This window comes from Pelodiscus sinensis, chromosome 7, assembly GCF_052426305.1.
Source record: "Pelodiscus sinensis isolate ZL-2025 chromosome 7, ASM5242630v1, whole genome shotgun sequence".
NCBI lineage: Eukaryota > Metazoa > Chordata > Testudines > Trionychidae > Pelodiscus > Pelodiscus sinensis.
Genome location: NC_143058.1, coordinates 28,836,219 through 28,864,201, shown reverse-complemented (window position 1 = coordinate 28,864,201; position 27,983 = coordinate 28,836,219). Strand labels below are relative to the sequence as shown.

Below are 27,983 nucleotides of genomic sequence, written 5' to 3'. Positions count from 1 at the left end.
AAGGAGGCGTGAGACAAAGCAGTCGGCTCGGAATTAGACCTGGCAGCGCGCTGTGCAGCGGGAACTCTCTCGTGCTGGAGCAGCGAGCGCCGGGCTCCCGCTTCGCTGGCTCCTTCGGTGGCTTTCTTGACTGCGGGGCGCACTCCCTGTTTTTTGCTGCGAGAGGAAAGAAGGCAACATCAATGAAGGAGAGAAGAGCGAGCCAGAAATTATCCAGCAAATCGATCATGGATCCTAACCAAAACGTCAAGTGTAAAATCGTGGTGGTTGGCGATAGCCAGTGTGGGAAAACTGCCCTGCTCCATGTCTTTGCGAAGGACTGCTTCCCAGAGGTACGTCCGCCCCGCGCGCGCGCTGTGGCCCGAGATGGAGCAAGCCCTCCAGCGCGGCTCTGTTACCTCCCCGCGGGTGTCTCACTCCCGGCCAGAGGATTTTTCCAGTGGTGCAGCCATACCTCTGCGTGTAAAGCAGCCACTGCGATTTCCAATGCCTCGCTCTGCAGTGGCAAAGAAAAGTGATTCAAATGTGGGGGGGGAGTACGCTTCCGAACCGAGCTGCCTGTTTCTCCAACTTGTTCTCTAACGCGCTGAACGCTGTTAGACAGGCTGCCTGGCGGGATTATGGATTTGTAAAACATTAACGTGGTCCTTGTTTCTTTCTCTTTCTCTCTCGTTATTCAGAATTATGTGCCTACAGTGTTCGAAAATTACACGGCCAGTTTTGAAATTGACACACAAAGAATAGAGCTGAGTCTGTGGGACACCTCGGGTAAGAGACCTACAGCATAGCAAATGCCTCGTGGTTATTTTCGCATTCCTCTCATACTTGTGACTCATCAGCCTCTTAATAACGAATATTAGTAAGAAGTGATGGTTTATATCTAAATGTTTGTTCCAGTGTGACACAAGTACCCTTTGAGCTTTCACTGGCTAATGTATGCTTTCAAGAAGGAATTTCAACTGCTTTTTAATTTAATCTAGAAACAGGAGAAGGCATCGTTTTTATTTGTCTCAGTGGTGTTTAGCCTCTTCTCCATCCCTTCCTCCCCCCCCCCCAAAGTTCTCATAGTAATTAGCCCAGCAGATGGGAGAAGGCGATTATTGAATATCATAAGCCTTTCATTTTAATATTTGTCATCACTGCTGTGAAAGCCAGCAGGGCTTCTAGTGCCTGAACCATCATTATACAAAAGCGGTGAGATGAATAGTCCTGCCGATGGCTGAGTGGGTTTGGAGGTGGTTAGCTGAACTGATATTTGTTTCTTTGGCCTGCTATGGGCCCAATCCTGCAAATGTTGCTGCACCGAAAGAGCGGTAACTCAGGGGAGGGATGCTTGTCACAATAGGTTGACTAGGGCGCATAGTTTCTCAGTGTGTAACTGGGCAACATTGGGTTCTGTTGCTGTTGGGTGAAGAAATCAGCCAAGAGCAGGAACTTGAATGCTGAAGGGAAGAATGTAGAGCCATATATGTAACTGGAGGAGATACAAAGACTCTTAGCTTGGTAGATGGGGACAACAGAATATTATGGTCATCCTTATGCATTTTTGTTTAATTTCCTCACTAGCCTGCCAAGCACAAATAACCCAGCACCTAATTCATTACTCCCCCTCCACCACAACCTGGCCTGTGAGTGAAAACGCCTTGCCCACAGCTCAGCTGCACCACTTTTGCCCCTCCTTTACGGCATGTTATGTTGTGAGCAGGGCAGTGGATCCCCAACCTAACCCTCACCACAGTCACAGGACCAGAGCACGGGGATCAAAGAGTGGACTCAGTTGCAGGGAAGCAGAGAATTGAGGTGGCGGGGCAAAGTGTGAAAAGAACAAATCTCCTAAAGACCACAGAATACATGCTATGAGAGGCCTACTCAGGGAAGCAGAAAGCATGGATAATGGACCAAAGGGGAGAGGTGAAAAGAAGGTCCATGATAGGGTGTGCCATCAGAGGAAACCACAGAGGATTGGGTGGGAACCAGAGAGCATATCAGGGACAACCTGCTGGGGGAAATCAGAACTGTACAGCTGGAACGGGAAGAAAAGGTGGAAATCGGGTACTGGGGAGACAGATCTCCCACAGGAGGGGAAGTTGGCTGACAGAGGAAGGCAGAGCTGCTGAGGTGGAAAGCAGCTTTGGGTAGAGGGCCAGCCTTTTTTGAGAGTGGCAGGTGGAATGGGAGGGGACTATGCTCCACAGTCTGGTGACAAACAGAGGGGAGGCATAGAACTGCAGGAAGAGCGTTTAGTGAAAGGAAGACAAGGGAGTAAGAGCAACCAGATGAGGGAAAGGCAAGTGAATATGAGTTGGCATCCAGAACTCTGTGGTACAGAGACAATGGAGTGTGTAAAGGGACAGACCCTCTGGGGAGAGGAGAGGAACATAATCCAGGACAGGAAATAGCAGCTCCCATAGGGCAGCAGAATCTAAGGAAACTGAATTCCATTTATCTTCCCATTGTATCACCTGTGGAGCAAGTCCTCTCTCAAGAGTATTGCCTTCTGTGGCTTAAACAGAACCAGATGAAAAATAATGTGAAGCCCCCTTTTCTGGCTTTGCAATAATTTTAGGACTTGGAGGAAAATGCATGAGAGCATTAAATGCCAAATCAAGTGGCTGTGCATTGTGCATGAGGTGAATATCAGGGAGTTTGAGGAAGGATAAATCATTTTCTTACAATCCAGCATTCAAGTGCAAAGCAGCAGCCCTTGTGGGATTCTTAATGGAACCCGCTGTCGGGCAGGAACTAAATATCCCATACTGCCTGGTGACCAACTCTAAGGAGCATATTATTGCTGTTCTCTTCAATGGGGTGTTTGCCTCCAGATGTGAATGGCAGCTGTATGTGGCAGACAGCTGCATCTGGTTCTAATTTTTTTCTGCAGAGTATTCTCCCAGTCACTTATGTGACAAAAGGGAGGGGGGCTAAAAATCATCTCCATTAATGAAGATATCCTTTCTGTTGTAATGGAAGGAGAATGAGCATGGCAAGTTAAAAAAAAAAAAAAAAGGCTGTTTGACATGACAAGATCTGTCTTGAGAGCCTGGACCAGTTTCTCAGTTTGGTAACCCTTCTAGAACATGAGGTGTAAAAGAGAACATGTCTGTAAACATGTAGTAATGTCAGATGAAGTCAGCTGATGCGTCTAGTAGGATTTTTTTAGTAGGTTCCTTTTGTGTTCTAACTCTTGACCAAATATAGCACTTGTCTATTTGCCTGCCTGCAGGAAGTGTTAGAACCAATGTAAACTAGCATGATGTTGGAGATGAACCCTATCCAGTTATCAAGCGGTAGTAGAGAATATAATCTCTCTTTTCCCCACTTTAAATGTGGACACCAGAGAAAGCAATGTTTAGGTTTGTTTGCCTCTTGTCCCCTCCCCTCCCCCCCCCAGTTCAACTGTTTCCCCACTTGTGTTTCAGAAATACTGACTCAGATGTCTGGTGATGGATTCTATTTCAAAGGTTAACTGGCATGCTTATCTGTCCAGTGATGTCTGTCTGAGCTGTGGGATTTTGCATTTACACAGCCAAGCAGCTAGGTCTTTCTTTAAATCAGGAACTTCCCAACATTTTAGGGCATTTTCACTATCAGATGAAGATCTCAGCTGTACAGACCTCTGCCAAATTTCCTGTTCAACTATGCTTACCCAAATTTGCCATGACATCTAAGTGCCATGAGATAAACTAGAACTGAGAACAGCCCAAGAGCCATTGCAAATTAGAGTACCAACAAATGAAGGGAGCTAGTTAGAGCTGACCCATTAAGGCAGAGGAAGGGGCACTGGGAATGGCAATCACAAAAATCTGAGGAATCAGCAGAGGTGTGGTGATCTGTGACTAGGAACTACAGCACTAGATTAATTTGATTTGAGAACTGGGTAGGGCATATCACTCTTATTATCAAATATTTTCCCCTTGGTCTAGTCTCTAGACAGGTTCGTAGTTTGTGTTATGGCCTGCCTTGGTGCTGGGCCTGATGAAGGCCGTTCCTCCAAAATGGCAGGATGATCCTGATACTGGAAATTAAATAGAGGTTTTTTGTTTAAATTGTGGTAGCTTTTGGATTTAAGATAACCGTCTTCATTCTGATTGACCAGCAAGGTGTAAACTCTGTTTTTTTGCTGCCTGGGAAAACAAGCCATTTCCTTGCCCAAGCTCAATTCTATTTTCAAAAAGATAGATGGCAAACAGTACAAAAATGTAAGGGTTACAAACTTTTAGTGTGTAACAAAACATAGTACCAAGCTTGAGTTTTCATTGCTGCTCCACAGCATAAGAACCATTTATTGCACAAATAAACTCTACTCTAGCTTCAGAGGGGTAGCCGAATTAGTCTGTAACTGGTAGTCTTCCTAAAGCCATACAAAATCACCAGTGAGCAGCTTTATATTGAAACACACATCTTTCTTTTTGTTTGTAAAGAGAACACATTCTTCACGGGTCAACTCCTTTGACATACAAAGGTTTGAAATCAGTGTGTGGGGGGGGAAAAATAGATCCAACATATTCATGTCATAAAATATATCTGTTGCAATGTTTTCAAAAGAGAAGTAGTAGTCTTACAGGAAGACCTACCTGAAAATGCTTTAGAACATATAATACACTATTTGGCTCCTGATTAAGGAGCAAATATTTGCTTGAGTTAAAAGTTCAGGATCACAGGGTTAATTTGCTTGAAAATTAAAATGGTTAGAGTGGTAAAGCTGAAAGATCAAACAAATACTGTTTTGTAAAAAGCTTTGCTGAATGATTGATTTGGGGTTATAGATAAAAATGATCACATTCTGAAACAGCCAGATCCCATGGATTGTTAGAATAAATATTACCACGTACATGAGGCGACTCAGTACAAGCCTCACACTACCAAACAAAAGTTCAAAAAATAAATTAATATTCTTGTCTTATCTCACATTCTTCTTGATTTTTGTATTTCACAAATCTTTGTCCTGCTTTATCTGATTCAGATTAGAGGCCTAAATTACCACTAAATTCAGTAGTAACAGGAATGGGTTTAAAGTAAAATCCAAGCTATGAAAATTATTTTATGCCACTAGCATATTTTTGATATTTTATAATGAAAACATCTAACATTCAGTTATCACATTGCAACATAGAGACAGTGACCCATGTTTTATGATGCCACGTGGAATACATTTATATTTTCACATAAAATAGTTAACTTTGACAGAAATATGCTTGAAACATTTCAAGATGACTTAATCAGTCTTTGGTATTTTTTTGTGTTAAATTATCTTGTGTTTTCTGTAAACTACAGACAGCTTGCATCAGATTCTAGGCTAATTAATTAATACCTCCAGTTAATTGAAGTTGATGGAAGTCCTTGCCATTGAATTTTCCAAGAGCCAGATATTGCCATTTTGAGGCCTAATTCTGCTCCCATTGAAGTGAATGGCAAACTTCCAGGCATGGATAAAGCAGAATCTCAGTCATGCATCAGGGTTGTATCAGAGGTCAATGTTAGCACTGGTTTGGTTACATGTAAAACTGCCCAGTATTTCATAGCAGATGTGGTTTTGGTCTGGTAACATTGGGCACCACATACTGGATGCTTGGAAAACTTTTTAAAGCCAAGTGTAAATTTATTTGTAAGTTTATTAATTTTCAAAATAATCAAAGTCTACATATGGGGCTAGGACAGTATGTTTAAAATCATGGAAGGAAAGATTATCTAAAATAGTTTCAGGTGCTGTTTAAACCAGTAAGTCTTAAGAATTACCAGGAGGCTGTGCCCTCTGCTCACTGTGCCCTCTGCTCACTCACCAGTCTCCTGTCTCTGGGGGTAGGCAGGCCCAGCTCTCCCCACCCCCAGCTGCAGGGGGCCAAGGCAGCACCAGCTCTGGCCTTTCCAATTCCCCCCTGGCAATTGGGGAGGGGAGCCTGAGCTTCTGACCTCCTCCGCCCTGCCAACCCAGGCTTCTGGGACCTCCCCCCCCCCCCCACACACATGCCAGCCCAGGCCTCTCAGCCCCCCTCCGGCCTATGGAGAAGGGCTGGGGTAGCACAGGCCAGGTTCTTGGGGGGAGGGGGGCATCCTGCAGGGAAGGGGGGGGGCCCTTCCCCTTCGGCTGGCAGAGGAGAGCTGGGGCAAGGCAGGCTGCATTCTGAACCAATGGGGTTAGCAGAAGGGAGGAGGCCAAGTGGCTGAGGGGGAGGGTCTGCAGGATGTAGAGTGACATGATGATGTCACTCTGTTGCTGTGCAGGAATTTGTTTTAATACCTCTCTTATATTATATATATGGGGGGGAATGCCCCTAATAGAAAGGAGAATACTTGTCAAAATGAGATTAATTTGTACAGAATCACCAGGCTTTATTCCCTCACAAGTAGTACTGTCTGGTTGCAACATCATTTCATTATAAATTATTCCACTTTGCAGGGATATTGTATGATACACTATAACTGACTAGAGACTAACATTCATTTCATTAAGCAGACTATTTCAGAGGAATATTCCAATTGGCAGCTGAAGAGCCTTCACAATGTAATCTCATGGAAACTATGATAAGTCTGTGATGTGGTGTAACTCCTCACACAATCTATTGTTCACCTCAAACTTTAAACATTCTATTGACAAGTTTTTCCCTCCTTACTTTAAAATTACTTTTAAAAATAAAATGTTCTTATTGTATAGTAAACTGTGAAACAGTAAGAACATCTGGGACTCTAAATATGTCTCTCTCTCTCTCTCTTCCCCCCCCCCCCCTTCTAGCTATAGACTAGGTCATTTTTGAAGCATACATGTGAAGGTTGAAATGTGGACTTTGTGCCAAACACTGTAATAAAATAATTCTCTACAGGACCAGAAATAGTACTGCAGTGCTGGGGATTAGCATATAATTAAATCCAGAAGGGCCTTAGAGCTTCAAACAAATTAGCTTGACTGTGATTTGCATGTGCACAGTGTGCTCAGTATCTGTTCAGAAATGTAGCATTAATTACGAAGATCTTTCCACTGAATCATTTTGCAAAATATATACATTAAAGCTGTAATATATAAGAATTCCATTTAATAGAGAACCAACCAACGCAGAAGGACCATAAAGGTATTTCTGGGGTTTGAAATCTGTCTTTAAGATCACATACTAGTTGGTCAAATTGGAGGCCAATGCTTTTTGAGAATAGTTGAGAACACTACAATTTCCACAATTCATTTCTTTTAAAAAAATTACCATTGATAAATGGGAAATGGAGAAGATTTATAATGTTAGGAAAAGATCAATAATTGAAGAATATTTTTTGTTTAGGTGAAACAGTGCATATATGGATTTAGCAATAAATTATTTTGAATGCCTGTAGTACTTCCTGCATTTGGAGATGATAAAACATTGAATTCTGCCATATAATAAATGGTCTTCATTTCCCTAAAATCATTCCATGAAGCATTACAAGAAGGATGCTAGTGAGAGAATCAATGAAGTGTGTACTACTTACAGTAGCCACCACAGTATTTTGTAATTAACACCTGTAGCTGGTAAGTAGACAGGTCAGGGAGTTGATATGGGATAATGCAGTCCTTCACTCTTAGGTCACTGGTTCTTATTTCAGCAATCAACAATTTGCAGGGATTTTTTTAAATTTGTTTTAACATTTGGCCTTTTGATGGTCTGTAAGAAATGGAATAATGCTTTTGCACCAGTGTCCTGTATTCAGTACAACATGAAATGACATCCTATGGACAGTTTCAGCCAAGAATTGCACCGAGGAAGAACCAAGAATTGGTCCCTTTCTCTCACCCCCAGCCCCCAGTAGATAGGGTTAAGTCATGTTGCCTAAAGAATGTGTGGTACAGTTTTGTGATTTCTGTGGCCAAAAAAAGGATTTAAGTTGCCAGTCAGGCAACTCACATTGTTGCTACCCTATTCCAGCAAAGCATTTAAGCATATACAAAATGTTGTTAGTTTTTGAAAGTGTACACTTAATTTTAATGTGCTTTGGAGCTTTTCTGGATCAGGACCTAAATATAATTTTTAAATGACTGAATTTTGCTCATTTAACTTTATGAAACATAAAATATTTAGGCTGAAGTTTGATGTAATTTTGTCACAGACTGGTTCCAGCAGATTTTTTTTATTTCTTTGTTCTATCAAAGAACAAGATGAATTTATACCCTGTCAGCCAGTTTTTTAATAAAATGTAAAATTGTTGCAATTAGCTCTAATAAATGTTTGATTGCCACAATCTGTTCTAATAAAATTTAAACAAATATACGTACAGTTTTGACTGCAGTTTAGCAACTCTGTGAATTCTCCATCATTCTCTGGTCTTGGCATAGTTTCAGATTGGTACACTTCTTGAGAGAGATTGAACAGTGTTATTGAACTGTATTCAAAAGGTTTCTGTATACTTGATTCACATTTAAGATTCCTTAGGTTTTGAAAAATATTTGGAATAAATGATAACCTGTTACAGTGCACTGAATCATGAAGTTAAGTTCTTATTTCTTGATTTGTGCAATCACGAAGATTTGGTTATTGCTGCTAAATGAAACTAGTAAATATATTTCTCCTGTTGAAGCATTCCACTGTCAGTACTTCAAAGACTCTTGTTAGTTCTACCATGCACTTCCTTGGAGAAAAGAATGTCAAGTATGTCTAGTTTACATCCAAACTGACAGATCAGATTTAAAAGCTACACTTAACTATTTTAGTATTGAGCATTTTAACATGAAGACTCAAAAGGAAGCAACATCAAAAAAGAATGTCTGTACTAGGTCTGAGTGGAATCACTAAGCTGAATTTAGTTAGTGCATGCCTTAATATGCATAAATACATATTTATGCACATATATGGTATGTTGTAGCATTGAGGAGTAGTGACTGAGCAGTTAGGTATGTGTCTAAGAAATTAGTTTCTGGGTGAGGCTCTAAGATTCCTCTTTTGCAGGTTACTTTTATCTTTCCAGATATTAATGAGCCTAAAGACAAAGGGCTAATCCTACCCTTACTTGTCCTAATTATGCTGAGGGGGAGGAAATTGGGAGCCATGAAGTGGTTTGCAGAACTAACTAGTGAGGCCAAAGCAGGATGGCTAGGGGTGGAGTTTGTGGTATTATACATCTTGCTGCTGTGCTACAAAGCTGTATAGGATTCCTGTTAGCATCCGTTGGTATGTCTACACAGCAGCTTCACTTCAGAATAGCTGATGTTCTTTCAGAATAACAAAATGCACGTCAACACTGCAAGCCTTTATTTTGAAAATGTTGAGCTAAAGGACTTCTTACTTTGACTCTCGGTAACCCTCATTTCATGAGGAGTAAGGGAAGTTGAAGTTGTGTAGGGGTTTTTTTCTTTTTCTTTCGACAGCCTGCTGTGTAGACCGCACCAAAAACCAAATTAAGCTATTTTGACTTAAGCTACACAGTTGGTGTCACTGAAGTTGTGTGCCTTAATTTGACTTTAGCCCTGCTATGTAGATGTACCCTGTGAGAATCTCATAGAATATCTACTGGGATTTTGGCAGTGGAATTATCTGGCAGATCATTCCCTGACAGATTGAATGTCAGGGCCAGGTAGTGATGGGGAAGATACCCACATTGCAATACTCCTAACAGAACAGGATTTGTTAGAAAAGAATACATTTTATTGATACACATGGCACAGCAAAAATATAACTTGTACCAAGGAGCAAACTCTTCCCTTTAATTTCAATTGAGTTTCAGCTATGTAGAAAGCTAAAAGCATTTTTTGGGGAGGAGGGAGGCATAAGATTGTTTCCTTTTATGGCATCCTTATCCATATGATTTACTCTGGATATTTCCTTTTCAGAAGTCCAGCTAAGTGCTAATCCACTACATACAATGTCAGGTCTTCTGATGCAATAATAAAGAACAGTTCTACTGTGATTGTGAGCCCACTAATATCAAAACATTACTCAATTGGAGTTAAATAAGCAGCTATTGGAATTGTTTTGTAGGACACAGAAATCTAGAGCCAAAATATGGGCCTTTTTCATTCCACAAAAGCCAAATTTAGCTCCTAGTAAATACAAGAATTCAGCTGAAGCCAATGTAATCTCTAGATTTAAATTGGTATAATTGAGCACGTCTATATATTGGAGCTTAAACTGAAATAAGCTACACAACTTACACTATGCAATAGACATAGCTTAAGTCGAACTAGCATATTTTGGCTTTTGATGCTGTCTGTACAGCAGGAAGTCAGAGTTGGAGCACTCTTCCTCTGACTTCCTTATCCCCCCATAAATGATGGTTACAGGAGTTGGAATAAGAAGTCCTCCAGCTCAACATTATTTTGACATTGTTGAAATGTCGCTGCAGACTGTTATTTTGGAATAATGCAAGTTCTTCTGAAATAACACTGCTGTGTAGACATAGATTGAAAGCAGGACTTGGCCCAGTATTTTGAATATTTACTTTGTCAGGCATACCATAGGTGATATTTTTCCTCTAGCATTTAGTTTGCTGTAGAAGAGTGCTAAAAGTTTTGAAGACCAGCATTGTGAAGTTACGAATATTCATTCATTCACTGTATGACTGACATTATTTAAAAAACTTCCGGGGGAATTTTTGGAAGGGAAACCCAGTTTCGACAAACTACCTTCTACCTAGTTTGGTAACGCTTCATTGCCCATATGTTGCTCCTCATTTCAAAAACAAAATTCCTAGAATTCTTGCAGTTCCCTTCTGGTATAAGCTGTTCAGCTGGATGCACTGTGATGTTGTCTGTGTTTCTCTTTTTACCTTGTTTAACATCAGGAACTCTGTCTTTCAGGGAAACTTCCACAATTTTTCTAATCAGACTAATCATAGTTTGCAGAAAAGAAGGGATCTAATTTAAACTTTTAAACATTTAAAAATGTTATGCTATTGTCTCAAATGTCACATGTCCTCTTTTTAGGTACATGTAAAGTACAGCAGCTTAAGTATTTATTTTGTCATAGCTTTTCTGAACCTATAGGTATGCTTTTCTTAAATCCAGATGCAATTCAGTCATTTGCATAAGAACACTGCTGAATCAAAGAAGTTTTAACAGGTCTAGGATTACATTCTCTGCTAGTGAAGAAGGATGAAACTCCATTTAAGTCAATAGATATGCACCTATTTGCACTGGAGCCCAGTCTGCACTAGGGGATAAATTTGAATTAAAATATGCAACTACAGCTACATGAATTGCATAGCTTAACTTGAATTATCTTAACTTGAATTTTGGGGCTGCCCACACTGCAGGAAGTCAAAGGGAGCACTCTCCATTCGACTCCCTTACTCCTGGTAATGGCACGACTACTGGCATTGACGGGAGTGCCCTCTCAGTTCGAGTTAGCATGTGTTCATTAAACCTGCTAATTTGAATTCTCGAAAATCAACTGTGGTTGCTTCGATCTTATCTTTGGTAGTCATGGCCCAGCAGAGAATTTGGCCCATAATCAATTATCTCACAGTTTAGTCACACCTAGTATGGATACATTCCTGCAGAGATTTATGCTCATACTTAATTGTATACACTGAATAATCTCAGTTAAACCAGTGGTGCTACTAACACCAAAACTTAACTCCATTGATAAGTCTTTGCAGAGTTGTACCACATCAGTTTGCTACACTAACTTCTGTACAGCATCCTAGGGCATCCCTGCATTGATCAAACACCATTTTACTCTAGTTTTGACCAGTGAAGACCTCTTTAAAATAAGCAATGCTGTGTTGTCCTGCTGTGGCTGAGAGGCTAACATGAGGGGATTCCTTCCAAATAAGCATCTGAAAAATATTAAGATTTCCCAACAGTCACCCAAGACTCACTGAAATAAACTGCTTTTGAGAATTGAAAGTTTAGTCCAGCTTCTAGATGGAGCCAGAGGTAGAGTGCAAAGTGTGTGTGTAAGAACCTTCTTTCTGTGAATACCAGGTGCTTTCCCCACCAATTCAGAAGATTCAGTCAGTTCAGATAAATGGTGAACAGACACCAACATTTTATAATCACTGTTCTAAGAGATAGAAAAGACATATTAGATCATTCAGTCTAGCAATGGGTAACAGATCCTACACATAGGGTATGTCTACACTACATGTCTCTGTCGACGGAGTCATGTAGATGAGCTTTGTAGACATAGCAAAATGAAGCGGCGATTTAAATAATCGCCGCTTCATTTACATCAAAATGGCTGCCGCGCTGGGCCAATCAGCTGTTTCTCAGCACAGTGCGGTAGTCTGGATGTTTGGCAGTCAACATCAAAAGAGCAGTTAACAAAGGCTTTTGATGTTGATCGCCAAGCATCCAGACTACCGTGCTGTGCCGAGAAACAGCTGATTGGCACAGCCCGGCAGCCATTTTGATGTAAATGAAGCGGCGATTATTTAAATTGCCGCTTCATCTTCCTATGTCTACAAAGCTCATCTACATGACTCCGTTGACAGAGCCATGTAGTGTAGATCTACCCATAGGCATTAAAGACAAATATATAAAGCCCATTAGGTCACGCCATTGGGATTATATTCAAACCAAAAGATCTCACTTTTCTGAGACATGACCGTCACTAGCTTCATATTCTGTCCCAGACTGGATTTCACTCTATGGACTGTCAGAGGGTATATATACACACTACAGAGTTTTTTTTGAAAAACAGCCATTTTTCTGAAACTTCAATTACATCCACACTGCAATCGCAGTCTTCAGAGGAAAAAAGAGGGTTTTTTCTGACATTCGTAAACCCCTTTCTATGAGGAAGAAGCCTTTTTCCAAAAGAGCTCTTTCGAAAAGGCATGTGTGGACGAGGAAGAGGAAGTTCTTTCACAAGAAGATATTCTTATATCGCATGATATTCTTATTGATAAACTAGGCAAATATAACTTAGATAGGGTCATGATAAGGTGGGTGCATAATTGGCTGGCTAACCGTTGTCAGAGTTGTTAACGGTGCTAAATCCTGCTTGAAAGGGATAACAAGTGGAGTTCCTCAAGGGTCTGTTTTGGGACCCGTACTGTTCAACATCTTCATCAATGATGTAGATATTGGGATAGAGAGTACGCTTATTAAGTTTGCAGATGATACCAAACTGGGTGGGGTTGCAACTTCTTTGGAGGATAGGGACATAATTCAAAATGACCTTAGCAAGTTAGAGAAATGGTCAGAGGTAAACAGGATGAAGTTTAATAAAGAGAAATGCAAAGTGCTCCTCTAATGTATGGAACTGATTGTTCCTTCCTACAAGATGGGAAGCGACTGTCTAGGAAGGAGCATGGTGGAAAGGGATCTAGGGGTCATAGTGGACCACAAGTTGAATGAGTCAACAGTGTGATGCTGTTGCAAAAAAAGCAAATATGATTCTAGGTTGTATCAACAGGTGTGTTGTAAGCAAAACTCGTGAAGTCATTCTGCCGCTCTACTCTACACTACTTAGGCCTCAGCTGGAATACTGTGTCCAGTTCTGGGCGCCACATTTCAAGAAAGATGTGGAGAAATTGGAAAGGGTACAGAGAAGAGTGACAAGAATGATTAAAGGTCTAGAGAATATGACCTATGAAGCCAGGCTTCATGAACTGGGCTTGTTTAGTTTAGAAAAAAGAAGATTAAGGGGGGACATGATAGCAGTTTTCAAATATCTAAAAGGGTGTCACAAGGAGGAAGGAGAAAATTTGTTCCTCTTGGTTTCTGAGGACAGGACAAGGAGTAATGGGCTTAAAGTGCAGCAGGGGAGGTTTAGATTGGACATTAGGAAAATTCCTATCAGGGTGGTCAAATATTGGAATAAATTGCCAAGGGAGGTGGTGAAATCTCCCTCTGGAGATATTTAAGAACAGGTTAGATAGGCATCTGTCAGGGATGGTGTAGACTGAGCTTGGCCCTGCCTTGAGGGCGGGGGGTTGGACTCTATGACCTCTCAAGGTCCCTTCCAGTCCTATGATTCTAAGAGGAAAAAGCACAGGTGCTCTGGTGGCCATTCTGACCATAGTAATCACAGATTACATGCGAGAGAGTGTCCAGACTGAATGGACACTATCTTTTAAAAACCAGATCACTTTTTTGATGCACTTTGGCCGTGTGGACGCTCTCTTTCGGAAGTTTTTTCAGAAAATCTCTTCAAGAAAAGCTTCTTCAGAAAGAAGCCTACAGAGTAGGCATAGCCAGAGTGTCACCGCTGCTTTCAAGTATGGAAAGGAAATTTAATCACTGGGCTTCTAATCTGATGAACTAGCTGAGGAGGAAACTACCCTTGTTTAGGGTTAGTAACAAGAAGGATTTTGAGTGTGGAAAAGTGAGCACCAAAACTAACCATGGAAATGTACTGTGTTTGGAAGGAAGGATCGTGACATGCCATTCAAAAACTACTTTGGGTCAAGGGCCAATCTTTATTGAAAAAAGGTTTATTGAAAGAAAAAAATGTTAAGGAATACAATCTCTCTTTTTCGGGACAGGTTCTCCTTATTATGACAACGTCCGCCCGCTTTCCTATCCAGATTCCGATGCTGTCTTAATTTGTTTTGACATCAGTCGTCCAGAAACCCTTGACAGTGTGCTAAAAAAGGCAAGTGTGTGAATATATTTTTTACCTCAACTATTTATAAGTAGAATGGTTTTTAAAACTCTGAAATGTGTCACTGTACAACTGGAAATAGTCTTCTGCATTTGATTGTTTTATTAAAATAACCTATAACTGCACTTGGTGGTGCTAGAATTTTAGACCACTATTTGAGAAGACTGAAGAATACTCAGAGGCATTAAGTGAATTAAGTAGAATACTCATTCCCAAATGTCTTCTGCAAGTATATTAGAAACATATACTATTAAAAAAAGGAATGGAGCCATGAGAAGCTGTCTTTCCAGGCATATTCTTCTTGCAAAAGGGATTAAAGACTATAGTAGCTGTCTTTGGCACAATTAATACTGGCCTGCCCAGCATTTAAGACCTTCACCATAGCTTTTTACTCATGTTGCAGTGATAGTTACATGAAGTCATAGTGGAAGTGCAAATGACAACATGACTAAGGAAGGGGACTCAAATCAGTGTGGTTCCTGGTCTACACTAGGACTTAATTTCAGAATAATCCCCCAAAGTTGAATTTATAAGAGGAGCATCCACACTACCAAGCATATGCTTTTCATTTGGAGTAATGCTAATTCCGAAAGTTATTTTGACGTAATGGTAGTTTGGATGGTCTGGTGCCGTTATTTTGAAATAACTGCTCCCCGGGGTAATTCAAATTAATTACTCCTCAGTATTTCCTGCAGCTCTAAATCCGAATTAGCGCGTCCACATTACCAAATCCTGCCTTGGACTAATTTCAAGGCTTCCCTGTAGTGTGGACACACTAGGTTGAATTTTTTCAATTAGGAGTTTAATTTAGTAATTTTGAAATACTTTCCTAATGAAGACATGGTCTGGAAGTGCAGGCCTTCCTTTCAGATGTTCAAAGGTCTTCAGGATTAGTGTATGATTTCTCAGCAAAACTAAAGTAAAGCCATACACCTGCCCCTTTGAGTTTTCACACCTCTCCCCTTGCTTGGTGCAGAATGAATCAGGAATTCTACGGTGTTAACTTCAGAGCTTACTAACTACTTCGTCCACTAATGCAGTTTTGTTCATGGAGATTAGCAGGCCAAGTTGTCATGTTGGTTGTTCCTCCTGTGTTTCAATTATTTTGATAGTAATATAATTTATTTTCTTGTCTGAGCACCACCATGGATACGTCTACACTGCTATGCTATCCCACATCTTCACAGCAAGCCTGCTATACTATGAAGAGTAACAGACGTTTTGGAATAGCACTTTATTTTGAAATTTAGCACTAAATGATATCTATTTTGAAATAGCATCGAAATAAGATGCAAAATTTGAGTAGCTCAAATTGCATATCTTATTTCAAGTTACAATGCAATGTAGACTCACCCCATGACTGACAATGTCAGCAAGTGTGGGAACAGGCTTGTTTTAAAAAAGTCTTCCTGCCTGGTTTGCCATGTACAAAACGTACAGTATTTAAATTTCTGAATAAATAGTAGCTACTATGTTTTCACTTATTTACAAAATTGAGGATGTTTTTTTCAATACACATGCAAACATTAAAATGTTCCATCAAATGTTAATGATTCTAAGATTTGTCAGATATAGGTTGCAGAGACTTGAAAAACACGAATTATGAGTTTATTTCCATGTTTACATGCAGTATTTGCACAAGATATACCGTGTGTTATTGTGTGCACAGGATTAAGTATATTATTTGATCACCACAAATTGATTCTTCACAGATCAAACAGATTTTTACAGTGTTAAAATGAAGCCATGATGTATATTTTGTCATTTGAGGAACTGTTTGAACCAGATAATGGCAACACCCTTTGTTATTTCTACTGCAATGTGGGTAAAACCAGTGAGTCATAGGGTGGGAGAATGAGACTGTGTATATTTTTACTGACTGTAGGCGGGATCAGGGCATGACTCTGACAATCCTTAGTCACATAAATGGACACTTCAGTTGAAGTCAGCAGGACTAATGGGTGGATAGGGGTTGCAAGATCTGTCCTAGATTGTAAACTGCTGAGTTTTTGTGCTGGCACAAATGTTCTAAAATCCTCAAAGCCAACTTGTAGCACAGTTACAAGTTAAATAAGTACCTATATAATATTTGTAAAAATACATCTTGTGACTTTTACCAAACTCTAATCTTGTTCCATTGCCTCTTTTAATTAGCATGCTTTAGTTAACAGAAATAATCTTTTACAGTGGAAAGGTGAAATTCAGGAGTTTTGTCCTAACACCAAAATGCTTCTTGTGGGTTGCAAGTCTGATCTACGCACAGACGTGAGCACATTAGTGGAGCTTTCCAATCATAGGCAAACACCAGTATCATATGATCAGGTATGTGTCATGCCTCATTCTTTCCATTTGCTAATGAGTGGTGGTGGAGAAATATGCAGTTTGGTAACATTGCATTCACTTTCAAAAGAAACAGCACTCCCTTTTTACTAAGCTTATTTGCAATAAAATAGATCCATGCTCTTATGTCATGATCACCGTGGTAAGTCAGAAAACACCAGAAATTGTGCATTCTGTGGCAGCAGAATTCACATGTTCCTGCAACATGTTGTGATCCAGAAGTATAAGCTGTTACATAAATATGTTTCTAGCCCTAATAGTTGCAGAGAAAACTGAATGTAAACTAATTCTGGGTCTATGGGTAGACTGGCACCACACTTTGTAAATGCTTACTAGGGAACTGCTAGTGTGGGCTAGCAGGGTCTACACAAGTCAACCTGTGTGTAACACATCTCTTGTGTGCTTTGCTGTTCATGTAGACAAGTCCTCCATATCTAAAAATGGGAAGTAGTAGAAAGACAGTTAACTACAAGCCCTTGCCCCATTCATTTGAAGAAGTGGGCTGTACCCACAAAAGCTCATGATACCATTTTCACTTTTTTGTTAGTCTTTAAGGTGCTGCAGGACTATTCACTGTTTTAAAGATTTTACAAGCAATACAGTGCAACCAGAGCATCAACTTGGTTTTAAGTTTGTGTACCCAAATGAGGAATCAAGATGGATCTGAGGTCTATGAATAGCTGAGTTTTGGTGAACCCCAATATTAGGGTAGAGTTCAGGCCCATACACAGGAGTGTGTGTGTGTGTGTGTGTGTGTGTGGAGGGGGAGGAGTTGCTTTTTCTGTAAATGTGAACCACACTTCTTTTTAAATATAAAGGAGTTCAAAATAGTCATACAAGTGCACATGAGAGGTTAACGAAAAAAATTAAGTTGAAACAGTGATAAAATGGTTTTGTTATAACATTCTAAAAATGTATACAGTACTAAAGGTGGGCAGTGCGGCCACCATGGTCCCCTGCTCCCTCTACCTGCTTAGTGAGGTCAGCACTGTGAGAGTGCAGGTGGGGCTTCCAGCCAGATGGGCTGGGGCTGGGTCACTCCTCATGGATAGAGGTGCCGTTTCCCCAGCCCTGCTCACCCATTTCCCTGTCACACAGTGCTCTCCCATCCTCCTTACACAGTGGTTCTCAAACTCTTTGGCCCAGGGTCCACCTGACTTAATGCAAACCTTTCTGTGGACCATTAGTTGTTAATGGAAACTAGCTAATAATTACCTAATTAAGCCTGGGCCATTTTGCTAGTCCTACAGCTAGGGAGAATGGTTTGGTTTAATTGTAAAACATAAGAAAGAAAATACTAATTTAAATTATTAAACAGATGAAGTGCTTTAACTTTCTCATGTTAGTTTATCAAACTTCATTTTAAATAAAGCAAAATAAATATTTATGTCCAACACATTGTTTTCTTCATTTCTGGAATGGAGTGGGGGAACCTTTTTTGGTCCTGGGCCACAGAGAAATCAGTTGCACACATGAGAAGTGCCAAAAAAAAAAACCCTCCCAAACCCCCAACCCTCTCACTGATGTGGTCCCCAACTGAGACACTCTTCTGGTATGTGAAGGGGGAGGGGCAGGAAGGACTGAGGGTTCAGGGCTTCCCATAAAATCACTGGGTTAGAAGAGACCTCAGGAGGCCACTGAGTCCAACCCCCTGCCCAAAGTAGGACCAACCACAAATGTATTTGTCTGGGACTCTAAGGTTAGTGGGTTTTGTGGACCCCCTCATATCTGGGGTTTGACACCCCCCCTTTTTGTCCCATGTGTAGGACAGGGCTTCCAGTGAAAGGAATGGGGCTGCATAATCTGGGCAGGAGGTGGGGGTGCAAGGTCTGGATGGGAGGTTGTGTGCAGGAGTGGGCTGGGAGTAGGGCATCTGGCCTCGGGAGGGTAAAGGAGCAGGTTAAAGGCGTGGGGTCTTGGCAGGGGGCTGTATGAGGAGGCTGAGGATTTGGGGGTTAGGGCATGAAGGTGTGGGGGAGCATTTACTTGCTTTTCTGCCCGGTGCTGGTCCCAAGCATGGCCCCCTACTGCTCCCACTGGGCAAATTCTAGACAATAGGAGCAATGGGGAAAGCCTCCAGGCAGCACATCTGCGCACTGCTGTTTCCCCAGCCAGAGGAGGGCTCCAACCTTGGGGGAGAGGCTGGAGCACCAGCGTGGACTTCCTGCTGTCCACGGGAGGGAGCTGAGCTTGAATTGCAGAGCGCCCTCACCCCACTTACTTGAGACAATGGGGGGTGGGAGGTTTACACCCTTCACACTCCCTCATGTTAGTGGTTGCCTTAAAAGTAAGTTCCATATACAGGCAGTCCCCGGGTTATGTACAAGATAGGGACTGTAGGTTTGTTCTTAAGTTGAATCTGTATGGGTATGTCTACACTACCCCGCTAGTTCGAACTAGCGGGGTAATGTATGCATACCAAACTTGCTAATGAAGCCCGGGATTTGAATTTCCCGGGCTTCATTAGCATAAAGCCGGCGCCACCATTTTTAAAAGATGGCTAGTGCAAACCCCGTGCCGCGCGGCTACACGCGGCACGGGCTAGATAGTTCGAACTACGTAGCCATTCCGAATGAGGAGTACAGATAGTTCGGAATGGCTACATAGTTCGAACTATCTGTACTCCTCATTCGGAATGGCTACGTAGTTCGAACTATCTAGCCCGTGCCGCGTGTAGCCGCGCGGCACGGGGTTCGCACTAGCCAGCTTTTAAAAATGGCGGCGCCGGCTTTATGCTAATGAAGCCCAGGAAATTCAAATCCCGGGCTTCATTAGCAAGTTCGGTATGCATACATTACCCCGCTAGTTCGAACTAGCGGGGTAGTGTAGACATACCCTATGTAAGTTGGAACTGGCATCAGCCGCTGCTGAAACTGATCAGTTTCAACCGCGGCTGAATCTGGATGCCAGTTCTGACTTACATACAGATTCAACTTAAGAAACCCAGTCCCCAAGTCAGCTGCTGCTGAAACTGATCAGTGGCTGATTCCAGGAAGCCTGGGGCAGAGCAGCTGGGGTGCTGCTGGGTTGCTCCAGTAGCGTGGCTCCTCGGCGCTACTGGAGCAGCCCAGCAGCACCCCAGCTGCTCTGCCCCAGGCGTCCTGATTCAGCCACTGCTGAAACTGACCAGCAGCGCCTGAATCAGGACGCCTGGGGCAGAGCAGCTGGGGTGCTGCCGGGTTGGTCCGGAGCGGCGTTCCCGGAAGCCCCCAGCTGCTCTACCCCAGGGGTAGGCAAGAAAAGCCTGGTCTTCCGGGGGGGGCACTAGCTGCACCCTCCCCCCCCCTCCCCCCCAGCAGACCAGGGAGACGGGGGTGGCGGGACCGCCCAAGTCCTCCATGGCTTTGCTCCATCTCCCTGGTCTGCTGACCTGGGAGACGGGGAGCAAAGCCTTGGAGCACGCGAGCAGCGGGACAGTCCAGGCGCGCCTGGGCTGTCCCACTGCGGGCGTGCTCCGAGGCTTTGCTCCCCATCTCCCTGGTCTGCTGGTCGGGAGACGGGGAGCAAAGCCACGGAGCACGCCCGCAGGGGGACAGCTTAAGCGCGCCCGGGCTGTCCCGCTGCGGGCGTGCTCCAAGGCTTTGCTCCCCGTCTCCCTGCAGACCAGGGAGACTGGGAGCAGCTATTCTCGCCCTGGAGGACGGGGGTGGCGGACCGCGGCGCATCTGGGCGTCCCGCTGCTCCCGTCCTCCGGGGCGGGAAAAGCCCCGTTCGTAACTGCAGATCCGACATAAGTCGGATCCGCGTAACTCGGGGACTGCCTGTATAGTAAAATGGTGACTCATTTTTTCCACTCAATACCTGTTTGCTACACTAAGGCTATTATACACTACAGAGTTTTTTTCAGAAAAACAGCCATTTTTCTAAAAAACTTCACTTACGTCCACACTACAATCGTGTTCTTTAAAAAAAAAAAAAAAAAATTGACATTGATAAATCCCTTTCTACAAGGAAGAAGCCCTTTTCCGAAAACTCTTTTTGAAAAAGGCGTTTGTGGATGGGGAAGAGGGAGTTCTTTCAAAAGAGGAAAAAGCACAGGTGCCCTTATGGCCAGTCTGTCCATAGTAGTCACAGCTTAAATGCGAGATAGCGTCCATTCAGTGTGCATGCTACCTTTTGAAAAAGCAGATCATTTTTTCGATGTGCTTTGGCAGCATGGACACTCGTTCACAAGAATTTTTTTCGGCAGATCTCTTCTGGAAAAGCTTGTTCTGAAAGAAGCCTGCAGTCTAGATGAAGTGCTGTGATATACAAAAGCACCTTGAATCTTCCTATCTCACATTTTCTTAATTTAAAAAGTGCTTTGAGTCTTAATCTTTAAAATATAAAAATAAAGTCTGTCAAGCTTAAATTATTACAATAAAAATACTCAGCTTTTCTTTTTCTTTTAGATCACTTTTGTGTTTAAAATGATCGAGGAACATTTTCTTGTAAATTTTGGCCAAGATTCTTTTCTTAATGCATACACATTCTTAATGCCAATGTTCTGCCCTTCCAACATGCTTGGACTCTAAAATATGTCATGAGGATGCAACATGAGACCTGAGATCAGCAGTGTGAATCTAAGTATCTGGCCAGTGTAAAACAGGCCTGTCTTGGTTTTGTTACTGTGTAACTGGGGTATGTAACACATTCATGGGGGATTAGGAAACACTTGCATGATCCATGTAGTTTATCATTATTATTCTGAATTAAATCTTAATTCTCATTGCTGAGGATGTTTTCAGTTAACAGTTCTTTTAATACATAGCTGAAAGAGTATGGGAATGTGTGTGTTAGCCATACTGCTTCTGATTATGTAGCCATTTACATGAGGAAAGTGCATGTCTGTTGCTCAGTCACTGAGGACTTACAAAAGACTGTAAATAAAGCATTCTAATGGTATAGTGTCAGCATGTTAAGCACAGTGTTTTGGGTAACAGAATATGCAGTTCATTCATTTGGATCCTACGCACCTTGCCTGAGAACAAATGTTGAAACTATTTATACTAGCCAATGATTGTTTGATAGGTTACCTGAAAAGGTTGGTAGTGGGGGGCCAACTTGCTAATGAAACATTGTGCATCTCACAATGCTGCCATCACCTCAAATGACTCTAAACTGGGAGGCGAAGCTAGAAACTGAGTGGCTTTCTCCAGATTAAAAGGAGACTTCTCCAGGACAAAATCCCATTGATGTGGACAGAGGCAAAATGAAGACAGACACATGTCTTGAATTAAGTGGCAGACTGCAACTTGCAGGAAAGGTGCACTACCTTCCCACGACCCATACTCCTATGCAGACATGTAATTGGTTTCAATGCAGAGGTTACAAGACTCCTTATCAGTGTTCACTGTAAGCTGAGCACTTGGGTGGCCACCCAAGAGATTCAGATGCTGCCCAGCTGATTTGCAGAATGCCCGCAGCTGGCATCATGTGTTTCTACTGGTAGTGCACATGCCTCAGTGCACATAACAAAATTTATTCTGTACATAGATGGTAAAAATTAGAAGAAACATTAATCTTAGCATATAAGCTAGAACATAGGGTAGACTTTCCTCAGCCTGCCACCCAGGACTCAATTCTCTTTGAGTTCTCCCCACTACAACAGCAGCAGGGTAAAGTCCTCAGCCCTTGTGGGCCACATGGTCTCCCTCTATCATTAAGGCCCATCAGCAAAATCCCAGGTCTCTTACCTTTGGGAACCATTCATTTTATTCTCTTTCCTGCACTGGAAACTGGCTGAAAGTTGCAATGAATAAACAATTCCATTCCAGTACTTCAGTTAGGTTCTAAGAATGTCTCTACTTAATCCACTGCTGAAACAGAGTCCAGAGAGGCTTCAAGGGGCCCCTGCACCAACTTGAGTCCTGGAAGTAGGGGAATGCTGGCCAGTCAGCATCCCTCTCTAGCTGACCAAGAAGAGGCCAGAGACTGGGGGGAGCTATGTATTGTCTCTTAGCCAGTGTCTTCCTCCCTTACTCCTGGGATTGTCCCCCTTTCACTGCTGGGCCCATCACATTCCCCCACCTGTTGATGTGGGTGTATATCATTTGACAGGGCTGTAAAGAGGAGTTACTGTTGAACAACAAATGACTTTTCTGTGCACATGTTGGGGATCTGATTTTTCAGGTACTCAGTCCAGTACTTTTCAGGATGAATACAAGAGTCTCCCAAACCAAAAAAATGCAAATTTGTGGAATAGCAAAATCCAGAACGTTTTTGTTTACAGGTATATAGAGGCCATTGTTCTTATTATGCATAGCTTTCAAATTGTGTTTCCTCACAGGAAACAATTCTTAGGTATTTGTATAATACGTTTTGAGTGAATATCCCTGTTCTTAAAAAAGCCAAAGGAGTTGCTGTGAGTCACTTTGCTATCTTAATTTTCACACAAGATTCTGTATGCAAACATTGCTGAAAAATAACTGTATGGTGTGATTTGGCTTTGTACAAAAGCTTCCTATTGATTGGCATTTCTTTCTCTCCCCTTTCTCCCCCAGGGTGCGAATATGGCGAAACAGATTGGAGCAGCTACTTACATTGAATGCTCAGCCTTACAGTCAGAAAACAGCGTAAGAGACATATTTCATGTTGCCACATTGGCATGTGTCAACAAAACAAACAAAAATGTTAAGCGGAACAAATCACAGAGGGCAACAAAGCGAATTTCACACATGCCTGGCCGGCCAGAACTATCTACAGTTGCTACAGATTTGCGAAAGGACAAAGCGAAGAGTTGCACAGTCATGTGAAGGATCTAGGTTTTACTAGGAAGAAGGAAGAGACAATGATCTGGAAAGGTGAAGACTCAATGAAGTACACAGCCAAAGTGGTATATAATGTGTGGGCTTATGTCAATACTTTTAAAGGATGCTCTTCACCTTTTGTGTGAGATTGTATTTAGGGATTCAGCATGTAGACTAAGCAGTGGGAAGAGATGGATCTGAATGGGATGGCTGTCAAATGTTACAAGGAAGAAATGCCAAAAAAGGAAAATATTTGAATGTGCTAGAGAAGAGGAGGAAAAGTAGCACCTCAGAGAAAGATGATGACCTTGACAGTGCTTGTTTGTTTTCTTAAAGATCTATTCCTGGATACCTACTTTGATTTAATTAAAATAATATTTTAATGTTCTTTTTAAAAATTAAATATGTTAACAACATTCACATCAGTGGAGACCTAGCCCATGACCTTACAGTTAGTTTTTCCAAAGGATATGATCTAATTTCCTTGTAGCTCATCATTAAAATGGAAATTATATCAAGACCCATGGGTCATCCGGAGGAAAACATTGTATATGAAAACCTTGGAAATTATGCCTTCCTGAGTTGGCTTCACAAGCTAAATTGGAACATGTTAATGACGAGAATCTTTTGAGACTTCCCATTATTATATGTGCCCTAGCACAATAAAACTAGACAGATCAAGTTTAAAAAAAAAAACAAACCTGCTTGTTACTGAACTTTTCAAAATATTGATTTATTTCTGTTCGTCATTGTGATTGTACTTAAAAGTAATGCTTTTAAACTTTGTTTTTACATCTTCTGTGGAAAAATATGATGTACTGTTGGGATATGTCGTCGTAGGTTGAACTGCAAAAGCAGATGAATGGTGCTATTATGATTACAAATTATTCTCAGTTTAAAACATGATTCTTACAGCCTTAGTGCCCAACCCTGTTTAGGTTTTGAGAACCCTCATCTCCTAGTCTTCTGGAGCAGAGGAACTCATATTTTTCCCATGCCCTATTGCTGTGTAATGGAGAAGTGCTATTTTTTGGTATGGTTCTCTGTAACTATGTTTTAAGCAAAAATAACAGTATACACATGAGCCAACATAGCCAAGTTCATCTTGTATACGATGCATTCTACCAGGGCTGCATTTGGTGACTGTCTCTTATTACCGATCTTTATTTTCTTATAATGAGTGCTGTAAGGAAATGGAGCCTTAAGGGCCCTTAGTGGAAACTGGATACTGTTTTACTCCTAAAGGACTAATATGTGCATATCCAGACAGTGGTCATTAAACATTACTTCAGTGAACTGGCTTTAGTCAAATTTTTTCACTTGCTGATTACTACAGTTACATGAAACAAATCAATCAGCCTTTAAAATAGGTTGCAGATGTTTACTGACCAATTATTGTCATGGCTTTTTTAAAAAAAGGATGCTCTGACCAGTGTTGCTCTAGCTTGTTGAAAAACAAGCATTCCTTTCCAGTGATGATGCTTCATTTTTGAAGTATTAAAGTGGTGTTTGCATTAAGCTGTGGCAGGATAGAGGATGGTGGAAATTAAAATACTCAGTTCTATGTGGTACCAGCACTTTGCTTTGTATCTGGGGAAAAAAATAAAATTCCAGTCATTTCCCACAAAACCTCCCAGGCATTTGACCACCATACTATGCGTTTGATTGACACAACAATATGCTTAGGGCAGTATTACAAAATAGCTGGCAAGTGCTTTCTGTATTTAAGTATTTGTAAAAAAGAAAGTAAGTTATAACTGTTATAAAACAGGATATTCATTACTTTCTCTTTTTTTAATGTTGAAGTCACTTTGTATGTTTGTTTCTGCAGTATTTATTAAAATATCTTTTTTTCTTTGAATAAAAATAACCAAGTCTTAGTGTAAATGCTCTGTGTGGCCAGTTCACTGTTTGTGTATGTTTTTCCTGACATTACTGTAACAAACAGTATGTCATGTATAAATTGGAATTGTCATGAATTCTGAATGAAATTATCATATCCAGTTATCTCTCATGTAAGTTATGCTATTTTCGTATGCTGCTATTTAGAATTGTACAGAGGGGAAGAAGGAAAGTAACGTGGTGCAAATAATTGTAACGTTCTCCTTATTGTCCCTCTTAACTGAATACACGTTAAAGAAACTTCTAAACATTCAAGGTTTTCTACTCTACAAAGAAAGATATGTTCCTAGCTTAGCTAACCAGTATCAGCTAAATGGAGTTAAAACAGCTGTGGAGACATAACAGCTCACTTTGAATTCAGGTTAGCAGGTAGGGTTCTACCTCTGTATTCTTTTTTGGTTTTAAGTTGAGCTAAAATATATCCTGAAATAGCTACCCCGCGTCTTCTAAACATGCCCGTTAATTTGAAATATTTTTCTAAACAGGCGTGCTATTTCAGCATCCCTGTAAACCTTGTTCCATGAGGGTTAAGAGATGTCAAATAATGCATGATTCTGAAATCTGGCGCTGTATAGATGCACCAAATTTCTAAATAAGAGACTTACTTTGCGTAGTGCAAATTGTGTATCTTATTTAGAATTCTAGGTGCTGTGTAGATGCACCCTAAAGGATATATTTATAGTGGCCTCTGAAGGAAAAACTCCCACTCCGCAAGGGAAGGTTGAGTTTCCAAGCTTCCTCTTAATGTTTCAGGATAATGATAGAACAATGAGAGAGAATTCCTGAGTCTTTTCAAGTCAATGGGAGTTTTGTCATTGACATTACTAGGGTCAGGATTTCATCCTGAATGAATTCTTCAATCCACCCACACTTGAGGAGCAGGAATTGCTTGAAAGTCAGACTCTTTTTTTTTTCCAGTGGTCATGTTTGTCCCTCTTCTCTAACTGTAATTCCACAAATAAAAGGAATGAAAATTTAATATCATGCTTAACCAGCCCTTCAGCTGAAACTAATAGGAGAAGAAATTAGGTTGTGGGTGTGTCCTCAAATCCTACAAAAAGTCCCAAGTCATTAGTTGATCAACTTCTTTAAAGTTGCAATGAATTCCCAAACAGTTGACTATTTTCTCAGTGCTTAAGATGATTCTATATGGGTGTTCTATACTGTACCCTTACCTCAAAATAAGCTATGCAATTTGCATAGCTTATTTTGAGAAATTTGAAATAGCTTATTTCAAAGTTTGGTGCTGTCTACACAGTTCCAAATTTTGAAATAAAGCACTATTCCAAAATCTCCCTTAACCCTTGTGGAACCAGGGTTCTAGGGTGGCTGGAATAGCACACTCAGTATTTCAAAATAACCAGCTGCTTTTAAAGACACGAAATAGCTATTTTGGGATACTTCTGGTATCCCGAAATAGCTCCACAGACTAGATAGACATAGCTTGTCATGGGGAAATTATCGAATACCCTTAGGCTACATCTACACTACAAGGTAGAACAGAGGGCTTTTGCCAGTAGAGTTATTCTTCTTCCCAGGAGGAATAACTGCTTTGTGCTACAGCTCTTGTGCAAGAAGGCAGGTGTGGATGCTCTGGAGAGGTTTTTGCTCAAGAAACCCCTATTGGCAAAAGCACAGGTGCGCTTGCGCAAGTGTCTTCATTCAGTGTGGACGCTCTCTTGCACAAAAGCATATCGCTTTTGCGATGCGCTTTGAGGACTGGATGTGCTTTTGCATAAGAAGTTTTTGTGGAAGATCTCTTCTGAAAAAGGCTTCTTGTGTAAAAACCCAGCAGCGAAGACGATGCCTTAGAGCTGGCACATGAAAAGTAAAGTTAAAGGTGTTCCGAAATTTTGAGTTGCTAGTAGTCTATAACTGTATCTGTTGCATGAAATACTTATTCGGAATAATTTAGCATGTTGAAACATGGGTCTCTATGGGTAGGACACTAGTTTAATTTCTTGCAAACAAGGCACACAAGCTGATCATTGGTGAACACATGGAAAAAAATTATTTAATATTGAAAGTGCAGGTATACAAAAGTGAGATTGGAGCAGTACCTTTCATCTTTTTTTCAGAAACTATTTCATGGAAAGCCAAGTATCTTCCATTCTACATTTTAAATTAATAAAAATGATCAAAAGTTTTGTTTTTCTCAAATGGAATAGCTGTGGTTAGCAGTATGCAGAAATGTAGAATCCACAACAGTAAAGAAGCAAATGCTTTGTTTGCTTTTTAAGAACTTGATGTTTATAAAATAGTCAGTCATCCCCTCCAAACCTATAGTCAAGCCTAATGAAAGAAGTGGTAAATCTCAAGGTCTCTTATTTGTAATCTGCGGTAAATTTTTGGTAAACTGTTTCCTTTAAGTGCTATTTTGGTCTCTGAGAAACACATTTGGCAGATTTCCATTTCTTAGTCCATTCCCAACTGGGTTATGCAATCATTTACAGTAAATGAAACATTGTATGAGGTATATAAACAGCAGAAAGATATCAAAAGGGCCACA

The 27,983-nt window shown here is 41.2% G+C and overlaps 1 protein-coding gene across 1 annotated transcript; it reads left to right on the top strand.

The window, feature by feature from the left end:
• Positions 1–7: 7 nt before the first annotated feature.
• Positions 8–25,459, top strand: RND3 (Rho family GTPase 3). The gene is made up of 5 exons (XM_006125636.5): positions 8–332; positions 681–768; positions 14,386–14,495; positions 16,692–16,826; positions 23,327–25,459. Exons 1-5 carry the CDS (start codon positions 183–185, stop codon positions 23,576–23,578), a joined length of 735 nt encoding a protein of 244 aa, XP_006125698.1. The 5' UTR covers positions 8–182; the 3' UTR covers positions 23,579–25,459.
• The last annotated feature ends 2,524 nt before the right edge of the window (positions 25,460–27,983 follow it).

What these genes read in the sequence shown, in the direction of transcription:
- RND3 (XM_006125636.5), top strand. Translation starts at nt 183, where the DNA reads ATGAAGGAGAGAAGAGCGAGCCAGAAATTATCCAGCAAATCGATCATG. An exon ending in GAGTCTGTGGGACACCTCGG is followed by an intron (nt 769 to 14,385) that starts GTAAGAGACCTA and finishes TTTTCGGGACAG; the next exon opens with GTTCTCCTTATTATGACAAC. An exon ending in TTGACAGTGTGCTAAAAAAG is followed by an intron (nt 14,496 to 16,691) that starts GCAAGTGTGTGA and finishes AATCTTTTACAG; the next exon opens with TGGAAAGGTGAAATTCAGGA.